The 21527-nt window shown below is 36.9% G+C and overlaps 1 protein-coding gene and 1 pseudogene across 1 annotated transcript; both read left to right on the top strand.

Moving 5' to 3' along the window:
* Positions 1 to 4123: 4123 nt before the first annotated feature.
* On the top strand, positions 4124 to 5026 carry OR10J5 (olfactory receptor family 10 subfamily J member 5). Its single transcript, XM_060032340.1, is given in 1 exon segment — positions 4124 to 5026. A coding segment is annotated over 1 exon segment (903 nt).
* Positions 5027 to 19306: 14280 nt separating this feature from the next.
* Positions 19307 to 19489, top strand: LOC132423174 (ATP synthase subunit ATP5MJ, mitochondrial pseudogene; annotated as a pseudogene).
* Positions 19490 to 21527: the final 2038 nt, after the last annotated feature.

Genomic DNA, 21527 nt, shown 5'->3' with positions numbered 1-21527 from the left:
GGATAGGGAGGGTGGGAGGGAGATGCAAGAGGGAGGAGATATGGGGATATGTATAGCTGATTCACTTTGTTATACAGCAGAAACTAACACACCATTGTAAAGCAATTATACGCCAATAAAGATGTTAAAAATATAAGTAATGTACATGATTCGTTGTAAGTATCAATAAATTCTGTAATAGTGTTTTTCCTTATAAATGCAATTCTTATTGCATTTTCAAACTTTTGTTCTCCTTTTCTTTTATTTGGAATATAATCTTCATGATTAGAACATTTGCTATACTATCTTTTCATTGTATATTACTCCACTTCAGTGTTCTTATTTTCCCAAGAGGAGAATCTACAAATACATTTCTCTCTGTCTCTCTCATCTTTCATTGTCTCACACTGTTTTCTTCTTTGTTTTTGTTGACTTTTTACAAATTCTTGAGTAGCTTCTTCCTATCAGAGGGGTATACCAAGAATAATTTTAAGTGGTTCACCCAAGACCACATGTTTTGACATTGGCAGTTTCCAGATCAGGTTCCAGATTTTCCAAGTCCTAGAAAATTCCCATGTTTCTTACATCACAATGAGACCTTAAGGAACTGTGGATCTAGCAGTGACAGATTTGCAGGCATAGAATCTTATTTGTGGCCAAATGAGAATCTTTTAAAAAAATCAACTTAGATGAGCTGTAATAGATTACATAATATTGTACTATACAATATTATACAGTATGATAAATACCATGCAGTGTAAATAACAACAAAATGTGCCAATTTAAGTATACATTTTGGTGGATTTTGATAAATTTATGTACCTGTATAACTACCATCATGATCAAGAACATTCCCTTCGTCCCTAAAAGTTCTCTAGTGTTCTGTTGCAGTCAATTCCCTAACAGTTCTGGCAACTACTGCTTGTTTTCTTGCAGTATAGAATAAAATTATATTTTCTAGAGTGTCCTATAAATGGAATTACACTGTATGCGCTCTTTTGTATCTAACTTCTTTGATTCATTATAACATTTTAAAAGATCTGTCATGTTGTTTGTATTAGTAATCTGTTCCTTTTATTGCTGAGCAGTATTTTGTTACACAGATACACCATAAACATTTGAGTTGTTTCCAGTTTCTGGCTTTTAGGAATAAAGCTGCTAGGAACATTCATGTACAGGTCTCTGTGTGGACACATGTTTTAATTTCTCTTGTGTGAATACTTAGCAAAAATATTGAATCATGGGATAAGCATATATTTACCTTTCTAAAAATATACCAAACTGTTTTACAGATTGGTTGTACCATTTTACATGGCCACCATCAATGTTTAAGAGTTCCAGTTCTTTCAGTTCCCTGACAATATTAGGTCTTGTTTTAAATTTTAGCCATTTGAGTGAGTGTATAGTGGTATCTCATGGTGTTATTTTACATTTCTCTGGTGGCTAATGATGTTATGATGTTGAGTATCCTTTCATGCACTTATTGACCATTTGTATATCTTCTTATGTAAAATGTCTGTTTAAATATTTTTCCAATTTCAAAAATATGTCTTAGTATTGAGTTGTAAGAATTCTTTACATATATCTAAACTTTTATTCAGAATATATATTGTGCATATTTTCTCCCAGTCTGTGGCTTTCCTTTTCATTTTTCTAACAATGTCTATTGAAGAATAGAAGCTTTATTTTGATGAAGTTCAATTTGTGATTTTGTCCTTTTATAGTTTATGCTTTTTATTTTGTATCTAGGAAATTTGCTCATTCCAAGGTCATGATTTTATCACATTTTTGTCTAGAATTTTAGTTTTAACTTTTATATTTATGTCTTTGATTCATGTTGAGTTGTTATTTTGTGTATGGCATGAGGTAAAATTTGAGGTTTATCTTTTTTCCATCTAGATATCCAGTTGTTCCAGCAACATTTGTTGAAAATACTATTATTGAGATACTTTAGAACTTTATCAAAAATCAGTTGATCGTATATGTGTGGATTATTTTTGGACTGTGTTTTGTTTCATTGATCTGTATGTCTATCCTTACACCAATACCATGATGCCTTGATTACTGTAGTCTTCAACTGCAGTAGTGTAAGTTCTTTAACTTTAAAAATTTTTTTGATATTGCTGTGGCATTCTTGGTTCTTTGCATTTCCATATACATTTTAGAATGGGCGTATGTTTTATTATCCTGACTAGAGGATTTGATATCCTAATCTTATGAGGGTCATTGTGAATCCAGAAAATGGAATAGACAGTAGACATTATTTAAGGAAGAATTACATTGAATGTGATGATGAGGTAGATATGACTCCAAAATGCTGACCTTGATTGACTTGAATATGGGTGAGGTCATCGAGGAAGACAGAGAATTTGAGACGGAGAGGCTTTTCCAAATCTGAGAGGGTAGATGTTTAGTTTTTGAAAAAATAAAGTTTATTATGTCAGCAAGACCCACAAGTAGAGAAGTCCAGAGGAAGGTACATCATAGACTTGGAGAAAAGACTGTTGATGGAAATAAAGATTTGAGAGCAATTAATTTAGAAATTATAACTGAAAAAATTGAGGCGAGCGTGGACAGAAAATAGCAAGGGCCAAGGATTGACCAAAGAACAACATTTCCAATTACAATATAGGTGAAATGAGCAGCTTCATGGAAGAGAACTGAGTGCTGAGAAAAGAGAAAAAATAGTGTGGTGTCATGGAAACCAAGGTCAGAGAATATTTCCAGGAGGCAGGGTTTTCAGAAGTGTAAAATGAATCAGAAGGACGAGAGAAAGAGGAAAAAGCAAAGTCTGACAGTTTTAGCAGTGAAGACTTCTTTGACATTTGAGAGAACAGTTTTGTGGGAGGGACCGTGATGAAGCCAACTTTCAGGGAATTATGGGGGATAGGAGAGGAAGTCTATTTCAGTAATTCTGAAAATGAAAGGAGGGAGGACAATGGAATGGTCACTGTAGAGAACCACAGGATCAGATGTATGCTGTCCACACAGGTTGTGTACTCTTGCTTTTCAACAGAGGGGACTAGTGCACTCTGTTTCTTGTAATCATATCAAATTCTGTGTTCACCAGATTTTTAAAAATAGATAGCTAGTGGGAACCTGCTGTATAGCACAGGGAGCTTAGCTCAGTGCTCTGTGGTGACCTAGATCGAAGGGAGGGAGGGAGGTCCAAGAGGGAGGGGATATAGATATGCATATAGCTGATTCACTTCATTGTACAGCAGAAACTAACACAACATTGTAAAGCAGTTTTACTCCAATTAAAAACAATTGGTAGGCCAGTTCAGCTCCAAGTAGCTGGCAGACTCCTTTCTCCTCCTCTCTCAACTCTGGTACTTACATTCCCTTGTCCACACCTTGAATTGTCCTAATCCTTTCCTATCACAGTGGAAACTAAACAATGTTCTCCCAATTACCCAACTCTTTTCCTGACTTCGTTCTTAAAAGTACTACTGGAGTCAGCAAAAAAGATTACTGTGGCGGGACTTGAGTGAACTCTTTCAGTAGAGTGATCACAACAGAAGTTGTTCTGTAGTTGTTCTTTGAGGGTGTGGTGACATATTTGGACCACATTCTCTCTCTGAAATGAGGTTTCTAGATTCAGAACTCAACTGAAATACTGTGTAAAAGTTCTTGGTGGCCCTGTCACCAGATCCAGGGACTGCTTATCACAGTTCGTCATCTTCAAGTCTACTTCCTTCTGCTATAATCCCCCTCGAAACTCTCACTTTTATCATTTTCTTGACATGCACTTTATTAGTGAGCCCTTTGTTCCTAGAGTTTAAGTGGTGGATATCATTACTGATAGGGACCCAGAGCATGACTCTTTCCTGGCTGTTCTCTTCCCCTTCCTAACATCACTATGATGTGTGTGTGGTGAGCATTTGCTTGGAAGTCTTCATGCACAGGGGAAGTTTGCTCCATCTTGATCATGTTCACATGTATAAGCCCCAAAGAGACAAAAGTAGTTATCTTTCTTTCTGTGCCAGGGCCATACGTGTGAGCTTGTTGGTCACAAGGGGGGAATTGGACTCACTTTCTCAGTTCAGCTGTCATTGTCCCTGCTGTGAAGTCCAGTTGCTGATGGGAATTTTCCCCTTGATGACTGCTTCCTTTTATTGCTTTAGGGCACTGATATAGTAGAATGCAGAGAAAGAACTTCACAGAAGTGGCAGAATTCATCTTCCTGGGTTTCTCTGTCTTTGGAACGCACCAGATAACCCTCTTTGTGGTTTTCCTTACCATCTCCATTTTCACTCTGGCTGGGAACATCATCATTGTGACCATGATTTGTGTTGATCTTCACCACCACATGCCCATGTACTTCTTCCTGAACATGCTGGCTAGTTCTGAGACCGTGTACACATTGGTCATCATCCCACGAGTGCTTTCTGGTCTTATTTTTCATAACCAGCCTATCTCCTTGTAAGGCTGTGCAACCCAGATGTTCTTTTCTGTCATCTTGGCCACTAATAATTGCTTCTTGATCACATCTATGGGCTATGACTGCTATGTGGCCATCTGCAAGCCCCTGAGGTACACAGTCCTCATGAATAAAGGAGTGTGTGCTAGGTTAGTCTGTGTGTCCTTTGGCACTGGTCTGGTTATGGCAGTTCTCCATATAATGGCCATGTTCCATTTGCCCTTCTGTGGCATTTACCCAGTCATGAAACTTTCTAGCATTGATACCACTATCAATGAGATTATCAATTATGGTGTAAGTTCATATGTGATTTTTGTTCCTGTGGGCCTGTTCTTCACCTCCTATATCCTCATTATCTCTTCCATCCTTAAGATACTGTCAACCAAGGGCTGGAAGAAGACCTTTGCCACATGTGCCTCCCACCTCACTGTGGTCATGGTCCACTATGGCTGTGTCTCCATTGCCTACCTCAAGCCCAAGTCAGAAAATGCAACAGAAAAAGATCTTCTTCTCTCTGTGACCTACACCATCATCACTCCTCTGCTGAACCCTGTTGTTTACAGTCTGAGGAGCAACGAGGTCAAGGATGCCCTATGCAGAGCTGTGGGCAGAAACATTTCTTAACAGATTGAATTGTTTTGTCAGGAGACCTTTTGTCCAGTGTAATGTGTGTCTACTCACAAGCATGCCATGATTCACAAGTTCATCAAATACAATGTTTGTGGAGAATAATGTCAAAGAGTTGAAATGCTTTTCCTTCTCATGCTCTAAGGGAAAAGCAGAAAGCAAGGTTTTTGCTCTGTCAAATTTTGTTACCAGATACAAGAATCATTCCAAGCCAGATTAAGACTACTTGTTTCTGTGCCTGAGGAGTTCTGCTTGCAAACCTCTTTTGGCCCTCACTTTACCTGGCTCCTCTCAGACAGTCAAATCCTTGACGTAGTCTGGTAAGGAGAAGTGGAGAAAAGGCAGTTGGAACAGATGTGAAAGAGGTCTTAGGAAATGAAGCTGCAGAGACAGCCTGAGGATGGCTTTCATTCTCAGAAGCTAAATCACTTACCCCGTGACAGTCATTTCAGAAACAATTTTCTTAATTCTTGCTGATTGAAGAATGAACAGCCTCAGCAAAAAGGGTCATTTCTTTCATTATCCAGCCATGTTAGCTCCTTAGCTAATATTCATTTCTGTGTGTCTCCCTTCCTTCTTTGCAATCAAGGCAAAAATCTCTGTCATTCCTAGAGGCTAAGCTGGGAGAGAATGTATTGGTGGCTGTTCTCTGTAACTGCACTTTTATCCAGATGTACTTGTTATAAACACACTTCTTTTTTCAACCTATGGAAGCCTTTCAGATTTAAAACTTCTATGTAGTAACTGCAGTGGCATTGAAGTAGTTTTCTCAGATACTGGCTATTCTGATTGCAGAGTCTAAGACAAATGTCATTGAATTCCCTTCTATCAGCAGCAGTGCAAACTTATCCTTCTCCCAATACAATGTATATCAAAATAAGCATATTCATGCTACGTTATTTTATATCCTCAATGAGGAAGGTTGTGGGAATATTTTTTAATAAACTTTTCTTTTTGTAAATTTATTTATTTTTGGCTGCGTTGGGTCTTTGTTGTTGTGCGCGGGCTTTCTCTACTAGGTGTGAGCGGGGGTTACTCTTCGTTTCGGTGCGTGGGCTTCTCATTGTGGTGGCTTCTCTTGTTGCAGAGCACAGGATCTAGAGTGCAAGCTTCAATAGTTGTAGCATGTGGGCTCAGTAGTTGTGGCTTGCAGGCTCTAGAGCGCAGGCTTAGTAGTTGTGGCGCGTGGGCTTAGTTGCTCAGCGGCATGTGGGATCTTCTTGGACCAGGGCTCAAAACTGTGTCCCCTGCCTTGACAGGTGGATTCTTAACCACTGCACCACCAGGGAAGTCCATGTGGGAATATTTTTTTGTGGATCTTACTACTAGTTTATCTCTGCTCTGAGACAGAGCTGGAAGATACCAAGAGACACTGATATGGCAACATGTCTTTTCACACACTTCCATTGTGATTCCATCCCCAGGGTAGTTCCTGTCCCTTACTTTCCAGTTTTATTTTTCTGTTCTGAGCCACAGAAATAGTATTGCTGCATCTTCTAGGTGACCTGTAATTTACTCTCTGTTCCACAGATCCTGATGTGAGGAGGTCAACAGGGCTGGGGTTCTTTGTCCAGTGTCCCTCGTTGCAGGCTCTCACAGTTGCGTGACATCATAGCTGATGTCAGAGTCTCCGTGATAAACATCGCTGGGTATCCCTCTAGGAGAGGTATCTCAACCTGAGCTTCATAGTGCCTTGAGGAGTAGTGTTTGGAAGGGCTTAGAGGGGTTTTGAACTTTATGGAATTATTTACTAGATTTTGTGCACAAGTATGAATGTGTCATTTCCATCATATTCTCAAAGAATTTTCTCTGGTATAAGTATTTCTTCCCTCAAATCCTAGCAGAAATATACCACAGAATCCAATTTTCTTCTTTTATAGATCATTTGCTTCCATAATTTCCTTAAACTCTCTTAGAGAAGCACTCTTTGACCCTGTACACTTTTGCCTATGTGGGCACTGCTATTTTTCATTAAGTTGGGGAAATAGAAGGTGTGTGTGGTTCTCAGCTGGGAGGCTGAGGGATAATGGGGGGTGGAGAGATATCAGAAGGCACATGTGGTCTTCTGTGTTGAAAGTTTTCTGGCCTTCTCCCATTCCATCCCCTCCATTTCCTAAGCATTTAAACATCATTCTTGCCCTTCCCCCTCACACCTGATGCATCAGTGAATTGCCCACTAATGTTAGTTGTTTTACACACTTTGCATGACTTTAGACTCACTGGAGAAAGCAGCTCCTACAGGAGAAGTGCAACAAATAGTACAAAAGTGGGTAGGCCTATGTGGTCTCATATCCTTCCAGTATGATGAATCAGGAACAGTGAATCATTTTATTGCTCTCTCCTGTAATTATGCATGTTACTTAGATTGCTGGTTAATGTGGGGGCTATCTTCATTATCTTCTTTCTTTTTGTTATAATTCTCTAATGTCTCACTCTACCCATATTTCTTCATCTTGCTTCTCTTGTGCATTGCAAACACCTCTTTTCTTTTAGCACTTTTTTTTGTTTATCTCTTCTGTGCATCAGAAAAATAACCATAATGTCAGTTATTTATTCAGTCTATGTGTATTTCTCAAGCACTGTGCATTAAGCAGTTAACTAGCTGTGGGGTTACAGTAACGAGTAATGCAGGGACTCTGTTTCAAGTTATTCACAGTCTGATGGGGAAGACAGACAAAATAGCAAAGAATACCAAAACTTGCTATAGGCATACGTACAGGATTGTTGTTTGGGGTCAGGAGTGTTGTGCAAAAAAGAGAACTGGTCAAATCTATTTAGAAGGTCAGAAAATAATTCAGAGAGGTGATATTTAATTAACTTTTTGTGGCATTGGGTCAATTGAAGTCTGGGGGAGGGATGAGGGAGGACAGTCAAGGGAAAGAAAAGAGCCTGAGCAGAGACACACAGGCCTGAAAAAACTAGATGTACTAGCAGGTGGGTATTATTCATCTCTGTATGCCCATTGCTGTATTGAATATTAGCTTGACAAATAATAGGTACTTAATAAACCTTTGGAAAGATGAATGTGTGAACAAATATTAAGTATAAGGTCTTGTCCAGGAATTTCCAGCTTTTGTTTGGATAGACATATCATATCATATTCCCTCTGCCTGCCATATAGACTTCCCTCACCTAAAGTAAACTAACAGAAAATGACAAAGTAGAGGTGACAACCTTGGAAGCATAGTTGAAATTACTTTTCCCCATTGCAGGATTGCCTATAAGCAGTTCTCACTTGTTCCATAAGCTCAGTTGACATTCATGCATTTTTGTTAATTAGTCACTTAAAACTGGGCTGGAGGAAAAATATCCTTCTTTGGAAGGAAACTGGATTAATACTAGGTTAGTATGTTTTAGCCATAACCAGAAAAATAACAGACTTGAAACTGATTGTTTGATAGCTTGACATATAAAACCAAGAGTTAAGATAGTTTAATACTTAATCTTTTAGAAAAGAAAATGTGAAACAGACTATTACGGATCTTAAACATTCTGAAATAGGATTTTCACAGTGTTGACTTTGTAGCTTCTCTAGAGAAAAACCAGTTTCACCTGATATCCTTTCACACTCCCTACTTGCAATGCATGATGGATTAGAGAATATAGTTGCAGCCCTACCAACAATAAGTAGAATAAAACATTTTCTTAATGAGTATAAATGTTTCCAGGTGGAGAGAGGAGGGAGGTAGGCAGGAGGGATAATATTAAGCCATATTAAGACAGGAAGTAAGTGACCCACAGGGCTTAATTTTAAAAAAGGCATATTTAAAAGGTGCAAGATCTCAGATCAGTTTTGATGCTGTTGCTGAATGAAGTATGCACACATGTGTGGTAGCGTATGTGTTCGTACGTGTGTGTGTAAGTATGCATGTATATTTTTGTAAGGGGAGAGATAACATTTGGGAGTTTTAGATGTGATGAATGCCATGGTCAAAGGTATTGATAATAATGCTTTATTTGAATTATTTTATAACTATCTCTAATATTTATGTAACTCTTTTTTTTTTTTTTTTTTTTTTTTTTTTTTTGCGGTACGCGGGCCTCTCACTGCTGTGGCCTCTCCCGTTGCGGAGCACAGGCTCCAGACGCGCAGGCTCAGCGGCCATGGCTCACAGGCCCAGCCGCTCCGCGGCACGTGGGATCCTCCCGGACCGGGGCACGAACCCGCGTCCCCTGCATCGGCAGGCGGACTCCCAACCACTGCGCCACCAGGGAAGCCCTTTATGTAACTCTTTACAGTTCACAAAGGTCTTTCACATTCATGACCTCATTTTATACTAACAGCACTGTGTAAGATAAATATTGCTACCTCATTTTCAGAGAAATACACTGGGGACGTTCCTAAGGGCACATACACAATTAGAGATAGAAGTAGGGCTAAAAATGGAGCCTCAGTTACAGATCTATTAATCCTAAATTCCATGCTCTTTCTGTTACTCCATCCATATGTACAAACACACACACAATTTATTCTAATCAGGGAATTTACATGCTCAAACACACAATTTATTCTAATCAGGGAATAGGGTATGATGAATGAGTAAACTTCATGTTTTAGATACTGGAACTTCATTTCAGTCAGTATTGATAGACTCTTACTGAAATGTTCTGTTTTCATTCCTGCCTTTGTAAACAAAGTATATTGAACCTCATGAATATATTTCTTTAAATGTTTACCATAAGCATTTAAAATTACCTTGTATTGTGGTTCATTGATATCGTCGGTTGAAACTGAACTTATGTTAGAGTCTTTGAGTTAACAGAGTTAAATGACCCACATATTACAGTATTTTGTGAATTTTGTGTTAGCATTGTATGATTTCTGACTTTTTAAATGATTCATTTTGTTACATCAACAAATATGACATGCATATCCACTCTGAGTATCAGGCACTGGGTTAGGCACTAGATGCAGAGATAAGACCTGAGCCTTGCTCTTGAGTAGCTCACAGTCTGCTTGCAGCCAATTTCATTAGAGTGTGATTAGTGCTATAAACAGAGTACCGTGTAACCCCAAGAAAGGAAATGACATGACTCAGTTGGTGACTTCATCTGTTCATGTATTGGAAGATTCAGGTCAAGGTGAATGAATTTAGCAAGTCCAAACACTGTGCTGTAGGGAGACTTCCTGACATTGTGCCTACTCAAAGATGGCAAGTGCACCAAGATTAATGAATCCAAGTATTTCTATAATGTATCCTCCACAATGCCCAGTATACAATTAAATGCTCAACATTGGAATAAACAGAAAAATATGACCCATAATCAAGAGAAAGATAGTCTGTATAAGTTAACCTTAAGACGGCCCAAATTAGTAGTCAGGGACTTAAAAGCAGGTAGTATACATAGGTTCAAAGATTTACAGGAAACCATGCTCTTAATGAACAAACAGATGTGGAATCTCAGTTAAGAAATGAGAGCTGTAATAGGAAGGAAATAGAATTTATAGAACTGAAAGTTACAATATTTGAAATGAAATATTTACTAATCTTCTTAACAGAAAATTGTAACTGGTAAAAGACAGGGTCAATTAACTTGAAGATCAAATTCAATAATTTCTATTGATCTAAGAACAGAAAAGAAATGAATGAAAAGTCTCAATGATTCATGCAACAATACAAGAATTCTAATGTCCATGTAATTGGAGTCTCAGAGAGTAGAATGTGTCACAAAAATATCCGGAGATTCATTGGCCAAATTAGTGAGAAATATAAACTAACAAATCCAAGAATCTCAGTGAATTCCAAACAGGATAAATAAAAAGAATCAAGTCTATGTACATCAGAGCTGAATCTTTAAAAATCAAAGATAAAGAAATCTTGAGGGCTTCCCTGGTGGCGCAGTGGTTGGAAATCCACCTGCCAATGCAGGCAACACAGGTTTGAGCCCTGGTCCGGGAAGATCCCACATGCCGCAGAGCAACTAATCCCGTGTGCCACAACTACTTAGCCTGCATTCTAGAGCCCATGAGCCACAACTACTGAGTCCATGCGCCACAACTATTGAAGTCCGTGTGCCTAGAGCCCGTGCTGCACAACAAGAGAGGCCACCACAATGAGACTGTGCACCACAACAAAGAGCAGCCCCTGCTCACTGCAACTAGAGAAAGCCCGTGGGCAGCAATGAAGACACAACGCAGCCAAAAATAAATAAATTAATTAATTATTTTTTTTTAAAAAAAGAAGTCTTGAAAGTCACCAGGTTAAAGTGGTAAATTACATACAAGGGAACAATGATTTCACTGACTTCTAATTGAAAACAATAGAGACCAGAAAACAGTTGAGTGACGTTTTTAGTGTTAAGTCAGAATTCTATGTCCAGTAAAAAATATCATTCAAAAATTACATATATATGTGAAATAAAGATATTTTCAGGTAAGTGAAAATTGAGATAATTATACACTACCAGAAATGCTAAAGGAACTTCTTAAGACTGAAGGGATATGACACAAGATGCAAGCTATAGATATATAAAGAGGAATGAAGATCACTATGGATATATAAAGAGGAATGAAGATATGTTAATATGTGAGTAAACAAAGGTATCTTATTTTTCTTTCAGTTGTTTTAAAGAATATATTATAATTTAAAGAAAATATTATGACGTAGTATTGTGAGGCTTATAACATAATAGATGTCATATACGTGACAACTATAACATAAAGAAAGAGCTAAATATAACAATATTGTTATAAGATGCCTTTGTTTAACAAGAAGTGGTACAATTTTAACTAAGAAAGATTGTAATAAGTTAAGAATGCATACCCATAGAACAATAATGAAAAGAATAATGCAATGAGGTATACCTATGAAGGCAGTACAGAAATAGAATACTAAAAATATTTAATTATTTTAATATTTAAGAAGTATATTAATATTTAAGAAGGAATAAAGGAACAGAGGAACAGCTAACAAATGAGACAAATAGAAAAAATAGTAAAAGAGTAGACTGAAATTCAATGGTATTGAGAACTGTATTCAACCTAGGTATATGGTTGACCCTTCAGTGATGTGGAGGTTAAGGGTGCTCACAACACACCCCTACTACCCCCATCCCAGCAGTCGAAAATCCACATATAACTTTACAGTTGACACTTTGTATCTGTGGTTCTGCATTTGTGAATTCAGCCAACCTCAGATTGTAAACATAGTAATATATGTATTGAAAAAAATTCATCTATAAGTATACCTGTGCAGTTCAAACCTGTGTTCAAGGGTCAACTGTACTAAACATGTCAGTGAAAAGGCAGATGTTGTCAGAATGGATAAAAACAAGCAAGACTCAACTATACACTATTTAAAAGAGAAATTTGACAAAAATACACAGATAAATTGAAAGAAAAAGTGTAGGGAAAGATATACCATGCAAACTCTAATTGTACTGAAGGGGTTATATCTTCTAGAACTTCTTTAGCAATTTCTGGTAGTGTAGAAATTATCCCAATTTTCACTTATCTTAAAATGCCTTTACTTCCACCTTCATTTTTCATTAATATCAAACAAAGTAGACTTCAAAGCAAGAAATATTATCATAAATAAAATGGGATATTTTATTAAAATAAAAAGCTAATTCATCAGTAAGGCATGACAATCTTAAATATACATGCTCCTAGTAATAGAGTTCTAAAATAAATAAAACAAAAGCTAAGTTAAAGAGAGAAATAGATAAATTTACAATTCTGATTGGGGATTTCAATACTTGCTTAGCAATTGATTGAATGAGTAGACAGTAAATAAGCATATAAAACAGCTGTTCCACGTTTTAGTACATTTGGCCTTTTGATATTTATAGAATCTTCCAACCAACAACAGCAGAATACACTCTTTTTTCAAGTGCACATGGAAGCAAGAGTGGACATATGAATCATAAGACTCAATATATTTATAAGGATTGGAATAATAAAAAGTATGTTCTCTGACCATAGTGGAATTCAATTCTAAATCAAACAAAAAAAATCTGGGAAAAACATTTAAAAATTAACATACAGCCTAAAAACTGATGGGTTGAAGAATAGATTATAAGGGAAATTGGAAAATATTTGGAATTGAATAGAAATTAAGATGTAAGATATTAAAACTTGTGAGATTCAGCTAAAGCAGTGCTTAGAAAATATGATTGCTTAGTGTAAAAAAGAAGTGTTATCAGTCATGGTCCATTCAGGAGATAGAAATCACACAGCAATTTGAATAATGAAAGTTTAATATAATGGATTAATTGTAACATGGGATTACTGTTGGTTCAGTGATGTGTGGGGTCACAAATGGCCAGGTGACTGTCTCACCTTCTAATTAAATTTAATTATTTCTGTCCCATTCCCTGGTTAGAAATATTTTGCCCATGAGTACTAAGACCAGTGGAGCTAAGGATGCTGGGACAGGAAGAAAAATCCTGCAAGTGAGTCATTAAGTGAAATGGGAGTAAAAGGAGCCATTACCACTTCCACCCCTTAACTCCTGGACCCATGAATTCTGACTATATAATTGTCCGATTCAGAACATACACTGATTTAAAACAGAACACTATGATTTTAAGATATCTCAAAACTGGTGGAGTAACTGAGTCATTAGTAAGCCATTCATCTTTCAAATACATCAGCTATTTCTGGATAATGGAATATACGGTAAGACTAGTTAATTCCATAAGCATGAGTCCATTGCTGTACTTCCTGTATTGTGAAATGAGTTCCTTTACCAGATGCAATGCTGCAGGGAATGCCATGATGGTGGTTAAGGCATTCTGAGTGTCCACAGGCAGTAGGACTGGCAGAAAGCATTACGGGTAGGGAAAGCAAATCCGTTTTCAGAATTTGTGTCTATTCCAGCAAAGACAGATTTCTGCCCCTTCCATTATGAAAGAGGTCCATTATCATTAACCTGCCACCAGGCTGTTTCTTAACAAGAAATAATGTCATATTTAAGGGTTATTATTGGTTGCTGCTTTTGGCAGATTGGGTGCTCAACAATGATGTTATCCAGGTCAGCTTTGATAAGGGGAAGTCCATATTGTTGAGCCTAAGTATAGGTTTCATCTCTGCTAACATGGCCATTTTGTTCATGGGAGCCTTTGAACAAATACTAAGGTAGCTGGGAGAAAGGCTGATTGACATCTACAGTGCATGTCATTTTGTCCATCTGACCCCTATAAGCCATCATTTTGATTGATGAGCCATAGTGAGATTTTGGGTACCAAAATGTTAGCATAAATTTTGGGCCAGTGTCAAGTAATCCTTGAAAGGTCTTGGTATTTCCTATTACTTGGTGAAGTCACTCTAGTATATGGGTATAGGTCCCTTTGGGGGAAGGTTTGGTGGAAGATTTACAGTGTGTGTTTGTATTAATGATGCAGGGTACTTCCTCAAGGAGACTTGGCCTCCCTTTCAGTAAAGGGGCTCTTGATCTTTGAATTGACATAGGTTTGGAAACTGGTTGATAGACTGTGATGCTCCACTGTGTTGACTCAAATCAGGTAATAGGTGTAGTGTTAGCTCTGGTCTCACACACAGTGGATCAGTTGGTTCAGGGACCTATCCGGTCATTATTTCCTCAGTTCTCTAATGTAAAATTAGAATAGACATGCTCAGTAACTGGTAGAATTCCCCACAGTGGCTCCCTGACATACAGGCCATGTGGTAGGAAGTGTTAGAATTTCCTCCCCCTCTCAAGATAGTAAATGAGAAGCAATATCACATTACTGTGGGAATTGTAGAGATGAATGGTACCATAAACGACTTGAAAAAGCAGGGGTGATGATACCTATCACATCCCTATTTAATTCCTCCAGTTTGGCCTGTGAATAATTCAGATGTGTATTAGAAAATGACTGTGGGCTATTGTAAACTTAATCAGATTGTGATGCCAGTTGCTGTTGCTGTCCCAGATGTAGTGTGGTTACTGGAGCAAATCCACATAGCATGTCACACTTGGTAAGTAGCTATTGGCCTGGATAACTTTTTCTCCATACAAATTTTAAGTACAATCAGAAGCAGTTGCTTACCTGGCAGTGCCAGTAGTGTATTCTCAGTCTTGTTTTAGGGCTATGACAATTCTACTGCTCCCTGTCATAATATAGACCACAGAAATCTTGTTTGTCATGACATTTCATAGAATATCACATGTACTAGTGTATTGATGGCATTGTGCAAATTGGATCTTTTGAACAGAAAGTAGCAATTACTTTGTTGCCTTCATAATTATGAGAGGGTAAGTTATAATTCTATATCAGTCAAGGCCCAATTAGACAAATGTCACTCAATAATTTGAATAGGGAGTTTAATATAAAGAATTAGTAGCTATAACAAGGAACTGGAGCAATAAGATATTGAATAGTAATTAAGATAATTCTAAAGAATACAAGAATAGCAGATATAAGGAACAGATACTATCCCTAGGGCTAAGATGGGATATTGTGGGAAATAAATTTTCTCTAGATTTTTTTAGTGAGCCTATAAAAACCTCAGTTTCCTGAGCCATGGAAATGCATACACTATCAGAGTAGAAGGTTTGCTTTCATTTCTCCTAGGAACATTTTACTCCTTACAATGAGGATTAGGTCTGACACCATTTGTTTCTTTGATGGTGGAGCTAATTGCTTCCATACAATAAGCTCTTATCTCCCCAAGAGCCATAAGGTTACATTTCTGGTAAGGCACCTAAGTTGTAGCATTATCTCTCTGCTTGTTTACATTTCAAAAGGGGTGGAACCTGGAGCCATGAAGACATTTCTAGGTTGTAAAAGCCATAGACACTCTACTATCTTCTTCCTGGAAAGGTTTATTTACATAACAAAAGATTAGAGTAAGGATTCTTTGCATCCTGTCTCCAAGGAGACTCTCAGAAGGAGAGAGAGAAAAATAATCTCTTTCCTCTGTATAAATGGAAGACATTCATATTTCTCCATCTCTTGCATACAGAATGGCCCTGCCACTTGTGTAGGATACATTTTCCATCTGGTTCTTATCATATCACTTTGCAGGGTTGCAAATGTGGAGAGACTAATGATCCAATGTCATTCTGACTGTTGATTGTGTGGTGAGCATAAGAAAGAAATAAGAAATCTGCTCTGATTCAGAAACCTCATGTGTGCATTCAAGAAAATTTAATAAAGATGAATGTTAAAAACTCAACAAACACCTGAGGAAGAGACAACCCTTTCCTGCATAAGGACTAATATCCAGACCTTATTGGAGAGGGCACAGCATCAACCCACTGTATGACAGAGACATTGCAATGTGCCATGCTGGGAGAACTTGGTGGAAATCCACACTTTGGAATGTGCCAGAAATCTGCCCTCTAGTGTACTGGGGAAAGCTATTCTGAAGGTAGTATCTTGCTGGAAACACTTTATTATGCAAAGAAGGATGCTGAGGAAAACTGCTTATTTTGGGGTGCTATTGATTGCCATGCACTGCAGAGCTGGATGTTGGAATATCTGCCCATGTTGCAGGAACTTGCTGCTGGTGAAGCCAAGTCATGCTGAAGAAAACTGCCAAATGGAGCATAATGGAAATGGAAAGTCCCTTCTTCCTGCAGTGTGTCTAATAGTGCTCTGAAATGACAAAGCTTAACATTGTACCAGTTGTCAAGGGCCCAGCTCAGTTTCTTTAGAGCAAGCAATGAAGGCAAATTTGAAGTTGAAGGGCAATAAATTGATAAATAGCACACAAAGAAAAGTGTAACATCAATTAGATATTGCTCCTTCCACTCAGGAGGCAGCAACTACTACGTTATTAGTCCTTTCACCATAAAAAAAAATAATAAAGTGGGAAAAACGTATGAATCAATTGTTTTCAGATTTTAGACAATAGGCAGTGAAAGACTGTGATTCTGGAGAGAATAAAAACACAAAAGTTAAGCTCCACGATTGCCCTGAGCTTTTGCTTAGAGGCTCTTTGCAAAACATGGCATAGGGAAGTAGAGTTTAAGCATAAACTGAGGAGACAAATGTTGAAATTTAGAGATGGCAATGTGGCTGGAACTTGTGGGGCAGAGTAGCAGAGAAGAGGAAGCTGCACAAAATAAAACCTGCAGAACTATGCATAAGCATCTCTTGGTCTTTTGCAGAATACTAAGGTATGCGTATGTGGAGCCAGGAATTAGAAGGCTGGCATAGAACTATTATGGGGAAATGTGAACTAAACAGAGGTTCTGATGTTTACATTTGGCTGCGAGACATTGGTGTTTGACAAACTAGAGCAGAGAAGCTTAACTAAACGTCCTGGGCCTTCAATTGAGACACTAGTAAGACCATACCTAAGGAATAGAGCCACTCTAACTCTAAAGTAAAGACTGAGTCCTGCCCTATCAAACAGAGAGTTCAATCAGGTCAAGCTGAACAGGATCCACAAGTAACCTATACACAACAGAACAATGTTCAATGCTAAAAAATACAGCACACCACACATGAAATTCAAAATCTCCAGCATTCACTAAAAAACTACTAGGTAGGGCTTCCCTGGTGGTGCAGTGGTTGAGAGTCTGCCTGCCAATGCAGGGGACACGGGTTCATGCCCCAGTCCGGGAGGATCCCACATGCTGCGGAGTGGCTGGGCCCGTGAGCCATGGCCGCTGAGCCTGCGTGTCCGGAGCCTGTGCTCTGCAATGGGAGAGGCCACAACAATGAGAGGCCCATGTACCACAAAACAAACAAACAAAAACTATTAGATATATGAAGAAGCAGAAAATGTCACTAATAGTCAGAAGAAAATCAGAAGAAAGAGATACATACATGAAAGAGGTGATGGAATTAGCAGGCAAGAATGTTAAAACATTTACAAATATTACATATATATTCAAGGATTAAAAGAAACCATGAATATAATGAGAAGAATGAAAGATATAAAATAACAAATGTGCCTTCTAGACATAAAAGAAACACATTATCTGCAAAGAACATTTCACTGGATTAGATTAATAGCAGATTAGGAACTGTAGAAGAAAAGATAATTTAACTTGAAGAAAAAGCAATAGAAATTACCAAGAAAGGAGACATAAATAAAAGTTCAGAAACACAGTTTCAGGAACCTGTGGAAAAAAATTCAAACAACCCAATATAAAACCAATTAGAATCCCAGAAAGAAAGAATAGAGAGGAGGAGTGCAGTAAAAATATTTGGATAAATAACAGCAGTACTATTTTAAAATGATAAAAAATTATAAACCCACATAATAGTGCAGGTCAATAAAGTGCAAGTAAGAGAAACACACACACACACACACACACACACACACACACAAAACACATACCAAGACACAGCCAAATCACATTGCTGAAACCAATGAAGAAGAGGAAAACATCTTAAAAGCAGCAAGAGAAAAAAATTATGTATAGAGAAATGTAGAAAAAATTCAGACTTCTTAAAAACAATGCAAGTCAGAAGACAATGGAACAATATCTTTAACAAGCTAAACAAAGAAGTCTACAAACTTAAAATTTCATATTCAGAGAAAATAGATGTTTTGAGTGTTCATGAAACAATGATCAAAGTAGACCATTTTCTGGGCTTTAAAATAAGTCTTAATAAATATAAATGGATTAAAATTATATAACATATCTTGCACGATCATGATTGAATTAAATTAGAAATAAATAACAAATGAATATGGAAGAATCCAAAAATATTAAAAAATTAAACAACATACTTTTGAATATCTCATACATCAAAGAAGAAATCACAGGGGTAATTGGGACATATCTTAAACTGAATGAGAATGCAAGATATAAAAACTTGTGTGATAGAACTAAAGTAGTTCTTAGAGTTTTATAGTTTTGAATGCTTATATTGGTAAAGAAGAAAGGTCCAGATTCAATGATCAGAGCTTCCACTTTAAGAAGCTTAAAAGGGAAGAGGAAATTAAAACCAAATTGAAAAGAAGAAAATAAATAATAAAGATGAAAACCAAAATGAATTAAATAGAAAACAAAATAAAATAAATGAAACCAAAAGCTTTTAAAAAATAAACAAATTTGATAAACTTCTAGTCAGACTAACCAAGAAAAAAAGTCACAATTAAAAAAGGTAGATTACTACAGATCCTGTATGTATTAAAAGGTAAAGAAAGGAAGATCATGAGAAACTTCCTGTAAATCACTTCAACCACTTACATGAAGTTGATAAAGTCTTTCAAAGTCACAGATGATCAAATTTGACCCAAGAAAAAATAGAAAATATGAGTGATCCTGCTTTCCCAGCAGGCCCCATGCAGCACCTGTGCACTCAGTGACCTTTCCAAGTTGTCTGTTGTGAGTTAGGGTGACCTGAGATGCTGATCCTGTGCCCGAGATGCTTCAAAGCCTTATTAAGAATGTTTGGATCCCCATGATACCCTACTATACCCAAGTTTACCAGGAGATTTGGGTAGGAATGGGGTTGATGGGCTTCATCTTTTATAAAATCAGGAGTGCTGATAAAAGAAGTAAAGCCTTGAAAGCTTCTGGTCCTGTGCCTGCTCATGGTCATCATTAACCAGCTTTCTTTGAATGGGATGTTGGTCTGTCTATGTTGTAGGCAGGTCACAAACATGGGACATTGTGTTGACTTGTAGCAGGGCTGATGCCCTTGTGCATGAATAAATGTACCTGTGAGACCCACAGAAAGAAAAGAAAAGAAAAGAAATATGAGTGGTCCTATTTTTAGTAAATAAATTAAATTAAATTTGATTCTCCCACAAAGAATACTCCAGGCTTCAATGGCATCACTGGTAAATTCTATCAAAGATTTACAGAACTTGTACAAATTCTTCACAAACTTCCAGATTAGGGAGGAAGTGAGAGTGTTTTTCACTTTATGAGGCCAGCTTCATTCAAATTCAAAACCAGACGGTCTTTACACATAACACACATAAAAAGGTAATGAAAGAAAAATATCCCTCATAAACATACTTGCAAAAATCGTTAAGAAAATACTAGTAAATAAAATCTAACAATATGTAAATGGATCATGCACCATGAACAAGTAGGTTTACTGTTGGTAATAAAAGATGGGTATAACATTTGAAAATCAATCAATGAAATTCACCATATTCATAATAAAGGAAAAAAATCATATATGATTAACTTGATTGATTCAGAAAAAAAATAGATAATGTTTAGATTGCATTCATGAAAAAAATCTTGGAAATGTAGAAATTGAAGGGAATTTTCATAACTGACATATTACTGTAATTAATGGTGAAAGACACTGTTTTATCTCTTAGAACAAGAGTAATGCAAATGTACATTTTATCACTTATATTCAATATTGTCCTGTTTCTAACTAGGGCAACAAAGTTAGGAAAAGGAATTAAAGGCATTTTAAAAAGGCATTACAATTGTAAATGAATAAATACAAATTGTCTTTATTCACACATTGTCTGTTTTTGTTTATAGAAAAATTCTACGGCCATACCACTCTGAATGTGCCTGATCTCATCTGTTTATAGAAAAAGCCCAAGAAATTAATAGAAAATGTACTAGAATTAAAAAGTAAATTTAACTAGTTTTCAGAATACAAGACCAACATATACAAATATATTGTATTCTAAATAATAGCAAAAATTAGAAAACAATTTTAAATATCATTAAAAGTCATTAAAAATAATACTTAGTGGGCTTCCCTGGTGGCGCAGTGGTTGAGAGTCCACCTGCCGATGCAGGAAATACGGGTTCATGCCCCGGTCGGGGAAGATCCCACATGCCGCGGAGCAGCTGGGCCCGTGAGCCATGGCCGCTGAGCCTGCGTATCCGGAGCCTGTGCTCCGCAACGGGAGAGACCACAACAGTGAGAGGCCCGCATAGTGCAAAAAATAATAATAATAATAATACTTAGTGATAACTTTTACAAATATGTGAAGACGTCTTCACAGAAAACTATACATTATTGCTGAGAGAAATTAAAGAAAGCATGAATAAGTAAAGATATGTATTATGCACATGGATTGGAAGTTTAATATTGTTAACATGTCAATTCCCCCTAAGTTAGTGTATAAATTCAAACAATCTCAACCAAAATTCCTGCAGGCTTTGTAAGATAGAAGTTGATAAGTCAGTTTAAAATTTATATGTACATGCAAAAGACCTAGAACAGCCAAAACAATTTTTACAAAGAAGAAAGGAGAATAAAGAGATTTACCATAAATCTACATTAAACTAAATGCCATGGCTATGGAATAATAAAATACATATGAATTGTAACAGAATGGAGAATATAGAATTATTAGATCCATGCATATAAACTACTTTTCAACAATAAGGCTGAAGTATTTCAGTACAAAATGATGATTTTAAATATTTTACATTGGGTTATCTTTTTATTTTTGAGTTGTAAGAGTTCTTTATATATTTTGGGTACTAGACCCTTATCAGATATGATTTGAAAATAATTTTTTCCCTTCTGTAGGTTGTCTTTTTTTAAATTAAATTAAATTAAATTTTTTAAACATCTTTATTGGAGTGTAATTACTTTACAGTGTTGTGTTAGTTTCTATTGTATAACAAATTGAATCAGTTATATGTATACATATATC

Source organism: Delphinus delphis, chromosome 1, assembly GCF_949987515.2.
Source record: "Delphinus delphis chromosome 1, mDelDel1.2, whole genome shotgun sequence".
NCBI classification, from domain to species: Eukaryota; Metazoa; Chordata; class Mammalia; order Artiodactyla; family Delphinidae; genus Delphinus; species Delphinus delphis.
This window is presented reverse-complemented; position numbering and strand designations above follow the sequence as displayed.